At 36.6% G+C, this 17,983-nt stretch overlaps 1 protein-coding gene across 2 annotated transcripts; it reads left to right on the top strand.

Annotated features, from left to right (window-relative positions):
- The first annotated feature begins 402 nt into the window (after positions 1 to 402).
- On the top strand, positions 403 to 16,103 carry ckap2l (cytoskeleton associated protein 2 like). Of its 2 annotated transcripts, XM_089130552.1 has the most exons (11): positions 403 to 589; positions 1,377 to 1,443; positions 1,599 to 1,662; positions 1,747 to 2,870; positions 3,343 to 3,541; positions 4,480 to 4,635; positions 5,219 to 5,276; positions 6,999 to 7,161; positions 8,802 to 8,968; positions 15,252 to 15,361; positions 15,538 to 16,103. In XM_089130552.1, the coding sequence occupies exons 1-11, from the start codon at positions 544 to 546 to the stop codon at positions 15,547 to 15,549; spliced, it is 2,166 nt and encodes a 721-aa protein (XP_088986678.1). In that variant the 5' UTR covers positions 403 to 543; the 3' UTR covers positions 15,550 to 16,103. The 2 variants fall into 2 exon arrangements, with proteins under 2 accessions (XP_088986678.1, XP_039515660.2); XM_039659726.2 differs by lacking the exons at positions 15,252 to 15,361; positions 15,538 to 16,103 and having other exon boundaries at positions 404 to 589; positions 8,802 to 9,883.
- Positions 16,104 to 17,983: the final 1,880 nt, after the last annotated feature.

Here is a 17,983-nt window from a genome sequence, read left to right as displayed (position 1 = left end):
ACTGAATCTGTTTATTGTACAAGTGAAAATTCATAATTATGTTTACTGCATGGTTACTGACACTTGAAAACTTTTAATGCACTTCTAATATGTCTTCTCTCCAATCACACTCTGCTTAAAAAGGAGATCAGGGACAGTTAAAAAATATTTATGATTGATGTAAGAAACTTCTATTTTAATTCTGGTGTACTATTAGCATAGCAAATAATATATTGACATGAGCAAACCATGTTTCAAACTAAAAAAACATCTTGTGTGAAAATCTGACCTTTTTTTTATAAAGGGTTTCACATGTCACCTCTATGTAGAGGCAAGTGCCGCTTTGACGAATCATCAAAACTGACGAACCAATAGTCGGTATCAAATATTTGAACGAACCAATGGGAAATGAGATAGGCGTGTCGCCGTCAAATTCAAGCGACAGTTTGTTTGGTAGAGAGTGTGTTGGACGTTGGGTTGGCAACACCGTGGCTGTGTGCTAATAGACTCGTTTATAAAGTTAAAAACAAATACGAAATTTATTTTGGATGATCGGATAAAGCAATGGAAACAGTGACGGAGGGAGACGTATCTAAACTATCTAAGATAGGTAACGTTAAAGCGTTCTCCTATAAGCTAACACCAGGCTAACGTTAGTCCTATGCGTCATGTTATGCTGTTGGAAATGTATTGTTCCTGTCGATTCACATTTGTTTAGTTTTATACCGCTAAATTATAGTTACTAACAAGAATATAATTTTGGAAAATCATCAAATATTGATGTGAAAACCAATGAGCTGATGTTCAAAACACTGCAGTACGTGTGGGGTGTGTGTAGCTATGTGTTTGTGCGCGTGAGTGAAAGAGACACAGCTTTTGCCTTATATAAATGGACTAAATGTAATTACTTGTGGTGTCACTTCATCTTTCCCTCAGGTAAACAGCTTAATAAAGTTACAAACAAGTCTCAATAATACCTCCTGTATCTATACCAGGTTATCGTTTTCCATCATTAGTCCTTCTTGCTTGCCTTGACTAGTTTGTTAGTCATGTAGATAAACGTCATGCAGATCAATCTTAATATGAGCTCATACAAGTGAAAGTAGTTTTTTCATGAACCTGCGGTTGAAGAATGTTCTAACAAGGAGGTTAGGCGTTGTTAATATTCGTTTAGTCATGCATGACAAACTATACTCCCACCAACTACAACTATTTTAAACAGCTTTTTGCTAATCATTTTATAATTATAATTAGCAAAATGCTGTTTAAAGTAGTGAAATATTGATTTGATTTATATTATTATTTGGTTAAAAATATACAAGACACAAAACTAGCACATCTATAAAATGTATTAATTGCATGCAGGTATGTTAAAAGGATTTCCCTTTCATTTACAGAGCAACGCAAACTGAAATTGGCAGAATATCTGGTGGCAAAAGGAAGACTGAAAGCACCTAATCCAAAGTAGGTGGTCTTAAATGATCTTTCTGTCTGTAACAATGGGTGAACTGAATTTGTAATTCATTATTTAAAAAATGGAAATATTTTCACCATTTATAATCACCATAGTATGTTGTGTTTATCTTCTGAATAAACTTGTTTTTTTATTTTACTCAAAGACCATATCTCAAGGACAAACCTGTTACAAAGAAACCTGCTGAAAGTAATCAAAAGGACAAAATTGTAAGTTAAAAATACATTGAAATTTTGCACTATTCTATGTTGAAAGTGTAGACTGATGAATTGATGTTTCTTTATTTCTCTCAGAGAGGTGATGCAAAGGAGAATTGTGGCATCAATGGCACAAATGTAAAAGAAGGGAAGAAATTGGCAGAGGTTAATAAAAACACATCCACAAAAAAAGGACTCGGCCTCCATTCACAAGCCAAAGCCCCAGCACAATCTTCCAGTAGTTCCCATAATACTTGCCAGGCAGGCTTTCGTCTCTTAAAGACATTAAGCAATAGCACTGCTTCCCTTCAAAATCCAAGGAAACCACACAAAGCTGAGGAAACTCCTGCATCAATCAATGCTGCAAATAGGACTCGTTCACAGCGCCTTCAAAATGATCAACACAAAGCCCATCAAGCACAGCCAGCTTCAAATACAACTCAGAAGTCAAAAAAATCAAGTCTTGTTTCAGTCTGTGGCCCTTCAAAGTCTGGATATGGCATCTCTGCTCACACACGCACAGATCAAATGTCCCGAACCAAGACGGAGCTTCAGTCAACAAGGCCTTTGGCTAGGAAATTAGCAGAAACAACCATCAAAACAACCTCAACTGCCAATTTGAAGAGTCAAAGACCAATGAGCACAACTGGGACAAAAATTCAGACTAACATTGTTTCTAAACCCCAGGCAAAGCTAACACAGCAACCCAGGAGTCAAAGTGCTGTACCCAAGATTGGCATTCACAACAGCAGTTCTCAGAGCAGTAAACTCATGAGCCGAAAATCGAATTCGGCGACAAACAGATTTGACGTGAACCAGAGAAAGGATATTTCATGCATTATCACAAAAGTGGATGCCACAAAAACAAAATCGGATTGCTCCGTCACAAACAGAGAAACAAGAACAAGTGTCTCTACTTTATCTAACCCTGCAAATAGTAAAGGATCGGCTATCGTCAAAAATAAACAGAATATTACTGTTAAACCAATTAGTGCCACTGCTTCGACCAAACTCCCCGGTCGAAACACCAAGAGTTGTGTATTGCCACAGACAAGCACTGCGCCCCAAGAGCTTCAGCGGCCCACCAAGAGATCCAGCCAGGTCAAGCCTGCAGTGCAATTTCAGACCCCTAAATCCAGTTTCTGTCCCAGTACTCAAGGTGTCCGAACAGCCCCGGTAGATGGAGGGAAGAAGCCGACTGCAGCTCAGGAGCAGAGACTGTAAGTTTACTTAAGTTTAACTAACTGTAGCACTGTTTTCAGAGAAACGTTTATGTGAACTTATGCATGTTTTTTTTTTTTTTTTTCGTTCACTCTGCTTGAGCATGCTTTTAATAATGCTTAGTTTATATATATATATATATATATATATGCATATGTGTTTACACATAGGCCTACTGTTTAATATTTTCAACTAAAAGAAAACTTTAACGTATACATTGTAAGCTTGTTGCGTATATTGCCTAATCGTAAACCTTAAAAAAAAAAACGTAAAAAATGTTAAAAAATTAAACTTAGAAAATATTGTCGTTTTCGTTAAACTTCATTTAAATAAACGAATATTCTATTTTTATAAGCCTGAATATTCGAATGCAGTATTTTTTTTTTAAATGCCCATTCCTAGAACTAAGTATAGATTTTGTTTGTGTGTGTGTGTATGGGTCAAACCCTAACAGAAGTGTTGTCTGTACAGATGTAAGCTCCAGGAGTGGCGGGAATCGAGGGGCATCACATATAAACGTCCTCCCATGCCTGTCCGGCTGATGAGAAGGAAAACGGTCTCTGCTATTCCTCAGCCATACTGGGCTTCTATCGAGAAAGAAGATGAAGTTCATAACATTGTCTTTGCTGTGGACCGGTCACTGGATGACTGCATTCAATTATTACAGCAGGTATTATTATCATAGCCAGCAGTGAATTTTGACTCGTACAAAATGACACTCCACATAGTTGATGTACATCAAAAATGTTCGGACTAATTGACTGTCTAGCTGGATTTTTGCTTTTGAACAAACAAATAGCCAGGCGTCTATCCTGGTTAACACATGGACAAAAAATGCTTTGCTCTATCAACAAAATGCTTTGTATAAATGTAAAAAAAAAAAAAAAAATCGCTAACAAATTCTTCTAGGGGTAGAATACCCCCAGCCCTACCTATTTATAAATTACAGTAAAATTACTTCATAAGAACTCCGATTGTCCCAAAGGAGATTTCTTACGTCAGCCATTCTGACTTTGTACTCTTACCGGTAATCTTCATCATACTCTTACCGGATTTTTATGCTTGGTAACATAATTAATCGTATCTATTTAAAATCCACCACAATGGTAATGTTAGAACTTCCCGTTAAGTTGTTTGTAAATTGCCAGAACCGATTTACCAGTATATTTAAAAAGGACTGTTCACACATTATTTTTACTGGTAATTTAGTTTTCCAGTAAAGATTGTATGTGTGATGAGGGCTAAAGTGTAATTTTTTTTAGACAAACCATTGTTATGCCAACATTTGACTGCATACACATCACCTTATAATGTTTCCTTGTCCTGCTTTGGTTGAACAGATCTAATGTGTTTGCCATTTACTGACATAAATTGACCATGATGTTTACCATTCTTGTCCAACAGTCTCACTGCTCAGAATTTATGGTCTTCTTGAGCTTTTCTTGAGCTCTGTTTTTCAAGTTGCATTTTACTCCTGTATTTATTTGGATATGAATGATAATGAATATGAATGAATATGAATCTAATTAGATGATGCTTTCCTTTAAGTGCTCACAAGCGTATTGAGAAATGATCCAATGCTGTTCTCTGATGTCTTTTCTCTGACAGGGTTTCCCAGTAGAAAAGGTCAGAGATGTGCTGTCTCGGGTGCCAATGGCACAGAAGTTTGCTAAATACTGGATCTGCCGGGCCAGACTAATGGAAAGAGAAGGAAACCTGGATGTTCTACCCATGTTCCAGGAGGCCATCCGTGTAGTGAGAGAGGTCAGTCAAAAACACAGACTTTTTTCTTTTGCTTGTGTTTTTTTTAATTTTTTTTAAATTTTTTATTCTGATAATCTGAGAAGCCCATGAAAAGGTAAATGACAGTATTTATATAGCACTTTCACAGACCCATGGCCACCAAAGTGCATTACATATTGCCTCGCATTCACCCATTCACTCACTCATTCATACACCGACGGCGGTGTCTATCATGCAAGGCGCCATCCAGCTCGTCAGGAGCAGCTGGGATTAGGTGCCTTGCTCATGGACACCTCGACACTTGGTCAGGGGGTACCAGGGATTGAACCAACAACCGAAAAATAGACAGTTTGAAGCATTAACCGACTGTAAGAATTTTGGGTGCATATACTGACAATTTGAATTGAATTATAGTTTAACATAATCTTGTCGGATAATGGTGAAAATGATCAGTTAATGTTTGTCGAAATTAAGACATAGTTTTGTTAGCGTTTCGAAATAAGCTAATTTCAGTTACTCCTTTGGCTAGAACTTACAGTAACAGCAAATCAAAGTGCATGAGTAACAGACTTGTTTTCACTTAATTTGTTTTTTTTCTCAACAGCCAGTGGATGAACTACGATCTGTGGTTTTTGAGATCCTTAAAAAGGGTCAGATTCAAGGTAAAGTAAAAGGATGAGTAATACATATTTCTGCCATACGGTCACATACAGTACATGTTTTTGCAATTGCTTGGGTTTGGATTAGGTGTGGATTATTGGTCTTATTGGTTAACTATCAGTTAAAAGTGTAAAATTACTCAATTATATAATTAAATATGGAAATAACTGTTTTCATGTTTTTGAAATAAGCCTCATGCTCACAAAGGCGGTTTTTATTTTGTAAAGAAAGTGTTTTAAAGTGTAATATTATTATAAAATAAAATATAAAATCTTAAAATATATTTTTAATTGTAATGGCAAAGCTGAATTTTCAGAATCATTACTTCAGTCTTCAGTGTCAAATGATTATTCATTTAGTAAACGCTTTTATCCAAAGGGACAAAGTTGAGGTATACAAGAAACAATTCATTTTAAGAAGACAATAAATGCAAGAAGTGCCAATAATACAATCCAGAAGCTAGTCATTTTAGACAATTTTTGTTTGAGCGTATCAGTGAACACCCCAGACTACTTGGTGAGTTTCACGTCTTTGTAAACTAAGGTTTTATGCGTTTTATAAAGGATTGTTCCTGTGCACCTATGCAAACATTGTGAAGGTGGGGCTGACCGTTCTGTCTAACATTATCCTCTATCCTCATAACTTTACGGCTTGGTCCGTCATACGAGGATTTCCTCAGCATCCGAAATGTCATTGCGATCCATTGTTTTCCTGTTGTTTGAATCGACCGCTCTCCCGCCTGTTGCGTCATGCCCGCCACGCCCATTTTCAGACACGGAAGTAAAATTTTCTCACAAAAACGACTCCAGAAGCTTATGTAGCGCATTTATAAGTATATTTTAAAGAAAATCTAGTTCCTACATTATTTTTCTATGCATTGACTCGTTGGGTCCTCTAACCTGCAATATGCCCTTTAAGCCATTTATTCCATAGGGTAAAATCTCAAGGTGTGCCTCTAAAAGTGTCCGGGTGAACCAGCATGCTACTTATATTTACCTGTCACAGTTAACTTTACCAGCCACAATACAAAATCACCAGCATTTGGCTCATAGCCATTTTACTGGTCGGTGTTTTTACTGGTCGCCGAGAGTTGAAAAATGTTAAACTTTGTAAAAAACGCAGCGCTCATCACTGTCACTTTTTACCCAGCCGTCCAATGAGAGTGGAGGAGGGGCGGGACTAAACCACACTGACCAACTGTCACAACATTCAAAATGTGCTGCAGATATTCTGTATCAAAGCAACGAAACTTCTCAACGGAAAAAACGCTGCACTGCCAAAACGCTCTCAAGCGCCCAAAGCACGGCGTCTTCAGCAGAGCGTCTAGCGTTTTCAGCTGGCTAAAAACGATTTGGTGGACACACGGCCTTAGAACAATATTTAAGGCTGCATTGAAAGGTAACTTCGCATCTGCTGCCATGTTTGATCCATAAGTATAAGCAAACTGCATCAGTGCGTCGTCATCGTCTTGCTGCTTCCTCCCCGTTCTGTGATTGGTCCCCTCGCTGAGGTGAAAATCTGGTTCATGGTATCCAGGCTGCCTGGATACCATGGTGCTACCGCGGTGCGCAAAGGCAGCATGGGTAAACCCAAAGCAATAAAAAGTACTTTAAATCACTTTGGATTAGTGTCTGCTAAATGCGTAAATGTAAATGGATTATATACATATACCATGTTTCTTATGCTGTCCTGTTTCATATCTCACCATGTTTTAAATCATTCAGGTATGTCTCCGATGCCAAACGAGCCTGAAATGCTAGAGACTAGGATGCATGACGAACAGGAAGTCGGTAACGTCATGTGCACTCCAAAACCTGTCGGGGCCGTCATATGTGGAATGAGGGGAGACTCCTCTGTCGTCAAATATAAAATTACAGCCACCCCAGGGTACGACACACACACATACTAACTTAAATTTGAAAAACCTTGATCTCATGTGCACTGTTGCCTAAAGTTTCTTTGGAATAAGTAGCATAATGTTAGGACTGTTATAGATGTAAAATTCCATTTCTCTTTTTAATTTAAATAAAATAATAGTAACACTTTACAATAAGATTCATTAGTTTAGTTAAGGTTCAACTAATTTAGTTAACAGGAACTAAGAATGAACAATACTACTTCAGCATTTATCAATTTCAACATTTAGTAACACATTATTTGAAAAACTATTTTTTTAACATTAGTTAATGCACTGTGACTAACATTAACAAAGATGAATAACTACTGTAACAAATTGTAATGCTCATTGTTCATTCGTGTTGGTTACGAGAATACATTGACTAATGTTAGCTGATGAACCTTATTGTTAAGTGTTACCAAAATAATAATAAATTGAGATATTTTGAATCCTATATTTACTTCTGTATAGTACCAGTAAAACGTTGAATACAACTCATTCTTTATTAATACAATTTTCCACATTTAAAATAATTGTAATAATCAACATAACGGCTTTTAATCTACAAATGTATGCTCACTTACTATAAGACATTTTTACAAGATTATGCTTGCTTTATAAACTAACATTGGTAACACTTTACGGTAAGGGTACAATGAATTATCATGAATTCATGTATAAATTAATGCATGAATTATGCATTCATTCATGCATTAATATCTAATGAATCATCAGGAACGAACACAAGTTCAACGTTTTTCATTCATGACTTCATGAATGAACAACACCTTAATTAAAACTTTGTTCTTCGTCTAGGTCAGTGACCTAGTCACCACTTTATTTAAGGGGCCACACACATGATGAAGTCATTAATAGATTAATGCTTAGTTAATGATGACTATTGGACAGACACCATAATAGACCAATCACAGCTCATAGCACACACATTCTGTAAATCAAATACAGAAGTCATCATTAACTAAGCATTATCTATCAATGACTTCATCATGTGTGTGGCCCCTTAACTAAAGTGGTGACTAGGTCCTTTGAAACACTGATGAACAATGTGCTATTGAAAGGTGGCATAACTGTGAACAAAGAAAACATCATGATCATGCGTAATAAATCATAATTCATGATGATGTGCTCGTCTTAGTCAATGTTTTAATTAAGGTGTTGTTCATTCACGAAGTCATGAATGAAAAACGTTGAACTTGTGTTAGTTCCTGATGAATTATGAGATATTAATGCATGAATGATGCATTAACTTATACATGAATTCATGTACCCTTACCATAAAGTGTTACCCTAACATTTAAACATGAGCCTTAATATGATTAGACTGATATTTATATAGGGTGTTTGACTGTAAAATACAACACCACATCAACATGATAATAGCATAGACTAAGTAATTAATATTGGTACATCAAATTACACTCGAGAAAATGATGTATTCAACCCAGTCCTACTAATAAAAATATTTAATACAGGAAATTAACACATTTCCCAAAAGTCCAGCTCCACCAAATATGATTGTAAGGCCACAAGTCATGATGATTATCTGCTCTTATTCCAGCAATACATTTAGTAATGTCTGATTACTTGGTATTCTCTTGCACAATTCAAGGGGAAAAAGGTGTCAGCAGGGAGTGGAATCAGGACAAGTAGACGGTCACGAAATCCGTTTCTTTACCCCAGTGCGGCGTTCAGTGCGGATTGAGAAAACTGCTCTGCGCTACCCAACAGCCTTGCAGGAACATGACCCCTGTGTGACCTCTCTTTGTGACCTTGCAGGTGAGAGTAAGGAAGAGGTCGAAGGTAACACACAACCCCAGAGCTCTCCTGTGTATGTGTACCGGGAGAATGAAGCACTGAGCGACCATGTTCAAGTTAAACTTGTTTATCCAGAGGAGGTTGAAACATTATAATGTTTGTTAAAATGCAGTGACCTTCATTTTCCACCTGGAAGCCAAGAATTGTTTTTATAATTGTTTTCATTCTGTTTTTACTATTTGTTTGTAATGTCTTTTGTACTATAATGCACATTTAGACAAGCTCATATACTACTAAACATATTTTTGCTAGGTTTTAGCCATACTGGTTAGATGCTACCTAATTGGATCATATCTTTGTTGTCATGAATTTCAACATTAAGCATTGCTGTGTAAAAAAACTTCAACAGAAGAGTTAATATTCTGTTAATCAGAGATTTAAGTCAAAACTTTCCTTATAACTTCAGTTATAATTTATGGATCAGTCTCAATCTCTTGTGCATGTCTGAGCACACATGGATTTTAATGTAAGAAATTGGATTTTACATTATAAATAAACCCTATTTAAGTCCCCGATGCTATAATTTTGTTCAAACGAAGCTGCAGAATTATAGATTAGTGTTCTACAATCTGAGCAAACAAAATCTTTAGTGTTTTTCTTTTTCTTTATTTAATCTTGAAATGTAGATGTTTGCTGTTGATTGGCAGAACACTTTGTGAGATTTTTAGGGTAGTAAAACTTTAAAGGTATTAAACTTCATGTGCTACTGAGTATTTGCTTTTTTGGTTCAGTTAAAGGTCGAACAATATAAGTAGTGGTTTAGATTGGAGTAGAATGTGGTAGATGGGAAACCGTTGCGTACGTTCACAGGACAATGAGGGAAGATTTCAACCCCCCAAAATGAATCTTTCATCGTTTACATATCTTTTTTTTTTTTTTAAACTGTTGACTTTTGTGTACTTTAGACAATAGCATAAAGGTCATTTGCAGTTCATAGCAGCTGAGTTAAGATGTGATGCAACAAAATACACCTCTTTGGCCCAACTTAAAACTTCTAAAAGATTAAAAGTTAAAGTTACCACGAAATCAAAATCGACAGAACTTATTTTTTATGTAATATTGCAATATCTGTAAGCTAATCATCCATGCATATCACTTTATTTTTATACAATTCATAAGCCTTCTTAATCTGATGACGTTTACTGCCGTGAGGGCGGGACAGCAGTAGCAAACCACAAATATCCAATAAATTCCTGATGGACAAAATAATGCCTCGCCTTTTTTTTTTTTTACATGTTTGAGAAGCCATTTCACTTCGATATGTCCCAATAGACTTACAACTTTTGTTTCATGCTAACTTAAAAAAATATATAATAACACATAACATACCAACAATCTAGGTTACTGTACGGCAGAAATATGAAGCTTTTAATTTTAAGAAAACACTTTCACATTCTTATGTTAAATCTTTGGGGCTGTTAAAATGTTCTCGTCATCTTGCGGTCTTTTAAGGAGTTTCATTGTGAGGGCAACGGCTATAAAATTGGATAACTACAAAGTAATTTTGACATGCATATTGTTGTCTTGTGGCTATACTATTGAACCAGTATTTCAACATTCAAAATAAAAGGTACACTATGTAACTTTTTTTTTTTTTTTGCTTAAAATTTACAAAACTTTAAGTCGGTATGTCATCAATCCTTCCAAAGCATGTTTTTGTCTAACTCTGATTCATTAAGCCATAAGTGTTTATATTTTAGACCGGGCAAGATGGTTTTTGTGGGAAATCACATACACATCTCTTTACTCGACCGTGTGCGTCTCATCATATCTGTAAATGGTAACAGCTGCTCCTTCGATGTGTGTGGTGTGGGAGCGCCATAAGTTAGTTGTCACAATTAGAGAAAAAGGTTGAAATGAAGCAGCTAAATCTCAAATAACCCATAATAAAACTCAGAACAGAAGTCTGCTGGTAAAAAGATAAAGTGACAGAGCTCGTAATAAATCGTGAATCAGCATTAGCTTGGGTTTTCGGAGATGCTGAGAACTGAAGGATTTGAAATATTGTAAAACAAAGCAATGCAGAGGTGCGTTTTTGTTACTTGGTTGAATAAGTTATATTATTGAACATAAAACCTGTAAGAGACAAGTCACTTCTCTTTATATAGATGTGGAATAAATAATTGTGTGCTTTAAGCAATCAATAAATAATTTGGAGTAAATAATTTTATATGTCTAATATAATATTTTGTATTAACGGTGATGTCATTTCCGGCATTGACGGTTAGTTTTTCTTGTGAAGCAATGTTGGAGTGACAGTTTTTTGACCGTGTAACATTTTCCAGTTAAACTTGACCGAAAAGAACTTGCTGGACTATAGCATGTTATTTCAGTTCAAATCACGCTCACCTAAACATGAAGAAGTAACAAAGGATTGCTATCACAACCCATATCTCACTTACAGGTTTGAGGGTTCATTGTAAAGCATTATCTATTATGAAAAGGTCACTTCATTATGGTTGCAGCGCTGTGCTGGAATTTATTTAAGGAAGGTACCTACCTTGTCTTTTAATGGGTGAAGCTGCAGTAACGTCTTCCGCTAGTCAGTTTGAGATCTTGTCCATCTAAACTGGTTATATCTCTTAAGACAAGTAGTGAATATTTATGAGCTCAGTCAAATATGTTCTTCCATAAAAAAACATGCATGCTGTTCTGTTTTTTCATCTGATAGAGGTCAAAAGGTTACATAATGTACCTTTAATTTTTGTTTAAATTAATATGCCATAAGTCCTGTTGGTTGCGCTAAACTTTTATTAAACCCAGAATATTACATTACACCAAGTGTAAGGCATTGTGACCTTATTTGCACTGTGTGTGCTGTAATCTTACACCACGCATTCTGTTTTAATAGCATGCTGTTCATCCTACACTGAAAATATCTGTTTATTAGTGGAGAAAAACTAAAGCCAAATGTGTATTGCACAAGTCTTGCACAACACCATTTTGTCACTCTCCTTCTTTAAAAATCCATATATAACAATATTTGATATAAATATCAAATATTGTTGTATACACAGTCGTGACCAGAATTAATCATACCCCTGGTAAATATGATATAAAATGGCTGTAAAAATAAATCTGCATTGTTTATCCTTTTGATTTTTCATTCAAAAAATTGGCAAAATTGTAACCTTTCGTTTAAGTAAAAGAATTGAAAGTGGGGGGGAAATCACATAATCCAAAACACGTTGGCCCCAATTATTCATACCCCTAGAATTTTTTTATGAATAAAATGTCTATGAAGTATATTCCCATTAATATTTACCTTTTTTAGCACACTAGGGTGACTAGGAACATGAAATTGTCCAGTCATGACTTGTTTCTCAGGAGTTTAAATATGAGGAAGCACAAAGGCCAAATTTCCTGAATCATCCATCACAATGAATAAAACCCAAGAACATGGTTCTGATGTGCATCAAAAGATTGTTGAGCTTCACAAAATAAAAAGTGGATGTAAGAAAAATAGCTAAAGAATTGAAAATTCCCATTTTGACCATCAGGACAATAAGTAAGGACTTATGATCAAGTAAAGATGTTACGATTCTGCCAGGAAGAGGATGTGTGTCTATTTTCTTAAAGGGTTAGTTCACCCAAAAATGAAAATTAAGTCATTAATTACTCACCCCCATGCTGTTCCAACCCCGTAAGACCTTCGTTCATCTTCGGAACACAAATAAAGATATTTTTGATTGAATCTGAGAGCTGGATCAGTCCTATATAGACTGCCTAAGGGACTGGCTCTTGACGGCCCATAAAGTCATTAAAGAAAAGGTTTAAATATTCCATGTGCCTACAGCGGCTCAATTATAAGTTTATCAAGCGACGAGACTACTTTTTGTGCGAAAAAAACATAAATAACGACTTTATTCCACTATTCCATTACTTCCTTATGGGCGCATGCGCGAGAACTGAGACGAGGATGTTCTCATTCGTCTACTTCTTGTTACCGGCTGCTCACCGCTTAGGAGTTTTACCTCCACCTACCGTATAAAATGAATGATGATCCATATATAAGGCGCTCCGGATTATAAGGAACACTCGTTTTTTGAGAAGATTAAAGGCTTTTAAGTGCACCTTATAGTGTGAAAAATAAGCAAATTGAAAAGCGTATGTACAGCGCGCATCTTCCTCTGCTTGTAAACAGAAATTTTTGCGCTTCCAGCTATATCAGCACATCATCTTATACGGTAGGTGGCGGTAAAACTCCTAAGCGGTGAGCAGCCGGTAACAAAAAGTAGACGAATGAGAACGTCCTCGTCTCAGTTCTCGCGCATGCGCCCATAAAGAAGTAATGGAATAGTGGAATAAAGTCGTTATTTATGTTTTTTTCTTGATAAACTTATAATTGAGCCGCTTTAGGCACATGGAATATTTAAACCTTTTCTTTAATAAGAGCCAGTCCCTTAGGCAGTCTATTTAGGACTGATCTAGCTCTCAGATTCAATCAAAAATATCTTTATTTGTGTTCCGAAGATGAACGAAGGTCTTACGGGGTTGGTACAGCAATTACGGGTGAGTAATTAATGACTTAATTTTAATTTTTGGGTGAACTAACCCTTTAATGGACGGTGAGGATGAAAGTTTGAGTGGCCAAAGACTCTTCAAGGAACCCAGATGGAGAATTGCAGAGATTAGTTGAGTCTTGGGGGCCAGAAAGCCTAAAAAAGATTATCAAATAACCCCTACATCCCCACATGTTGTTTGAGAGGGTTTCAAGAAAAATCCTCCTCGCTCCTCCAAAAACAAACTCTAGCATATTCAGTGGTCAGACACGACTGGATCTTCAAACGGCACAGGGTTATGTGGTCAGATGAGACTAAAAAAAAGAGCTTTTTGGCAGTAAGCACACTAGATGGGTTTGATGGACATGAGGATAAAAAGTACCCCATGTGTACAATTTAATATACCATTGGATCTTTAATGTTGGGGGCCTATTTTTCTGCTGGAGGTCCTGGACTTCTTATTCAGATCAGATACATGGCATTGTGGATTCTATCAAATATCAACAGATAAAAAATCTAAACCTGACGGCTTGTGATAGAAATCTTATAATGGGCCGTGGCTGGATCTTCCATCAGGACAACGATCCAAAACAAACATCAAAATCAACACAAAAATGTGTTAGGGGGCACAAAAGGAAGCTTCTGCCATGACTGTCCCAGACCCTGACCTGAACCATATAGAAAATGAGTGTTCTGAACTGAAAAGAAGAAGTGCCAACATGGATCTGGGAATCTGAAGGATCTGGAGAGATTCTGTATGAAGGAATGGTATCTGATCTCTGCAGGTGTTCTCCAAACTCATCAGGCATTATAGCAGAAAACTTAGAGCAGTTATCTTGGCAAAAGGAGATTGCAAAAAGGTATTTAATAAAAGGGTATGAATAATTGTGGCCAACATGTTTTGAAGAAATTTTCTTTTTATAATGTGATTTCAAATTCTTTTACTTAAACTAAAGGTTAGGATTTTGCCAATTTTTTTAATGAAAGATCAAAAGGATAAACGATGCAGATTTATTTTTTACAGCCATTTTATATCATATTTACCAGGGGTATGATTAATTCTGGTCACAACTGTGTATATATATATAGTTATTGTGGAAACAACTAAATTTTCCACTGAAGTTCACTTTTTTTTACCCCATTCAGTCGATTTTTCCTATTTTACTGTCAGAGCACATTTCTGTTTCTGACTATTGCATCAATGCAGTTGGCCAACTGCCAATGACGATAGTTGACAGAATTACAAAGTGGGTGACACTTTTTTTCGGTGAGTAAATATATCCAAGCTTGAGCTTATCAAGTAGAAAGGAATTATCATTTGCGAATGTTTTATTGTTGTAACATTTCCCGGTCTCAGTTTCCACTAACATTGTCAGGATGATTTAAGTCCCCATAAAGTCAAGATTAAAATGGAGGTTCTCTGAGTAGTGCATAAATTACCATGCTACAGGAATTATATTATTATATTTCTGGGAGATATGATTATCTAGTCTGTCAAGACTGTAAAATCATTGATAATTTACATCTTATTTTGGATTATGTCTGTTACAATGAGAAATTATATTGTGTTTTTATAGGGGTGTGACGATATCTCGCGACACTAAAATATGACGAGATTTCCCGTTGAGTGAAAAGCCGTCTCGCGATATCGCCAATCTCGTGTCTCATCTCATGACATAAGCGTCTCGTCACACCCCTATGTTTTTATAATTATATCATTCTAATGCTAATTACTTTTGCAGCATCTGGACCAAACAGACACACAAATTATTCATTATATCTAATGAATAATCCAGCAAACTCACTATCCCAAAGGTCTCTGAAACTTCCCCCAACACACTGGCAGAACTCGGTAAGACTTATAAGTTTTATATCCCAAAGGAATGTGCAGGCAATTGTGACTTAATTCTTGCTGAGAAGGAGAAATTAACCATTTTTAATCCTATATATTCTATATAACCATGTGATAAATTTATTAACATGTATCTAATTGGATGCACGCACTGAGTTACCCTTGGCTCCTCAGAGAAAAGCAGCTAGAGTCAGCGGTGGTCGGGGGCTACATCCTCCGTTCCCTCCTTCAGGAAACGGTGGGTTGCATACACGGTGAAGGCCGGCTGCCTGGGCAGCCCGTTTCAGCATAGCTGATATTTCTGGATCTGGCAATCTGGATCTGTGCAACGTTACACTCATAGAGGGAGGTAACACAGCCGAGTCGTCATCTTCAGAGGCCAGCTCACCCTCCGATGCTGCTATTGACGTCTTATCCTCTGGGGTAACCTCAATTGAAACGGCTGATTGGCCCATTACAGAGGGACCGGCACGTTTAACAGGAATTCCATTGGCTGCGGTGTGATGGAGGGAGGGGCCCCACAGGGAATGGATACCGGAATGGCATCACTTTCCTCCGATCACCCATCTACCCATGAACCGTCCACAAAAGCTACTTCAGCGGGCTGTGAGCCAAACACGTGATGCAACAATTGTGACCGTCAGAGAGGAAAAGGGAATGACCGCATCCAGAAACGCACTGGTGGAATGACATCTTGAAAAAGACACAAACACACCCGTGATGCTCTTTCAGGAAATAAGACCCATCACCGGTGCCAGAGCACAAAGAGGTATGACTGCAGCAATAGTGAACTGAAACAGTGAAGCACTCACTTTTCTACCCTCTAACCAGCCGTCAACACACACACAAACATGACAAAATTTGTTTACCGCTAAACAGCTGTTGAGAGTAGAAGCCACCAGCACTGGGAGAGTCTTCCAGAAGAACACCGACACACTCGCTCGTGTAAACAACAGCACTCTAGAGACATCAAACGATCGGCTGTAAAGCACTGTCACCGTCCCACAGGTGGGACGTTTGCCACTATATTTTTAAAACAATAATATCTTAGTAAATACCTTAAATAATATTGACAAACTATATATCATTTGAAAGCTTACAATCTCTAGTTTCCATATTTGGTGAATGATTTTCAAAATATATTACAGAGGAGCCATAATTTATCAATATAAAACAAGAATTTTTTCATACTCATAAGGCGTGTTCAGACCTTTATTTTAAAATAGCAGTAAACATGAAAAATCATGAAAAAATGGTAGATACCTCAGTTTGTTTTCATGCCAAAAGTTCAAAAGATAGAATCCATTCAATTATTTTGGAAAAAAAAGGTCTGAAAAGTTTGAAATATCAAGAAAAAAATAATAAATTCACCATTTGTGACGTGGCAGCTAGCTATGACTTACATGCGTGTTCTTTGTATGTGTTTCTTAGAGGTTCAATTCATATCAAAATCTGCCAAACTTCCCATGCTACTTCTGAATAGGATCTGTACTTCATAAATTGTATGAAAATTGTGAAAATAATGGTTCATATCACTCAAAACACGAATGGAAATGCAGGCGCCCTTATATGGGCAGTAATGGAGTCTGATTGTGCCCTAGTGAAAAAGTTTGGTACTGCGCTCAAACAAAATCTTACTGAAAGCTCATTTTTTGAGATATCAACCTAAAATTTGAAACACAACTTGTTCAGATTTTTGGCTTTGATTTTTCTGCCATTTTAGAGTAGCCCAGGTTTTGAAAATATATATTTTATGTAAAATATGAATAATTAATATTTTTGCATTGTACATTTTCATAAACTCAAACCTCTATAACTTTTTTTCTGTTTCACTTTCTTAATTTATTTCACTTCTACAAAAATCTGCCAAAAATCTTCTTTAAAACAAGACCAATCATATGTCTATATTCCAAAGCATTCTTGAATTACAACCATTTAAGTTCGAAATGTGCATTTTCATGTCTATTCAAAAAAGGGGGGGTGACAGTTAACAGGTTAAAGGCAACTTGTGCGTGCATCCACTTCCGTGTTTATACCGACGCCACGGGGGCGGAGTGTGTGACATCACGTACGCCAATTCCCATTGGCTCGTCCAATGATACTCAAAGATGATTCGGCTCCCCGGGGTGGTCCCCCATTCAGTCGACGACTACGTCTGACTTTCTCGACTGAAAGGGAATTGAACACCCAGCTACAATGACCTTCATAACTCAACGTAATGCGCTTCATAACAACAGTATATTCGCTAGTCAAAAACTTTGTAATTGCATTTGGTAAAATGTTATCAAAAATAATATGATGGCACATCCAAATATATGACCATATATACAGCCACAATAAAAACTGACAACACGGCTTTTAAATATTTTTAAAATACAGTGTTTTTTTTCTCCATTTCCTGAAAAGTTGCAGATCATATGAGGTTTGATTTTGAATGAGAGCGGGTGTGGTTTTTCGGTGTCCGAACATTGTCAAAATGTGAGGTAAATCATGCCCTTATGGAAGATTGTTTCCGCAACTGAATAAAAAAAAAAGTGCTGTTTATTAACTCTTCAAGGTTTTAACTAAGGATTAAAATGCTGTTTGTATGTTGTTAACTTCACTTATGGGTAGATTTTACCA

The sequence above is a fragment of the Pimephales promelas genome, chromosome 4 (assembly GCF_988280905.1).
Source record: "Pimephales promelas chromosome 4, fPimPro1.hap1.1, whole genome shotgun sequence".
Taxonomy (NCBI): Eukaryota; Metazoa; Chordata; class Actinopteri; order Cypriniformes; family Leuciscidae; genus Pimephales; species Pimephales promelas.
The sequence above is the reverse complement of the archived record's forward strand: the minus strand, read 5'-3'. Positions and strand labels throughout refer to the sequence as shown.

What these genes read in the sequence shown, in the direction of transcription:
- ckap2l (XM_039659726.2), top strand. Translation starts at nt 544, where the DNA reads ATGGAAACAGTGACGGAGGGAGACGTATCTAAACTATCTAAGATAG. An exon ending in CTGAAAGCACCTAATCCAAA is followed by an intron (nt 1,444 to 1,598) that starts GTAGGTGGTCTT and finishes TTTTACTCAAAG; the next exon opens with ACCATATCTCAAGGACAAAC. An exon ending in GTAATCAAAAGGACAAAATT is followed by an intron (nt 1,663 to 1,746) that starts GTAAGTTAAAAA and finishes TATTTCTCTCAG; the next exon opens with AGAGGTGATGCAAAGGAGAA.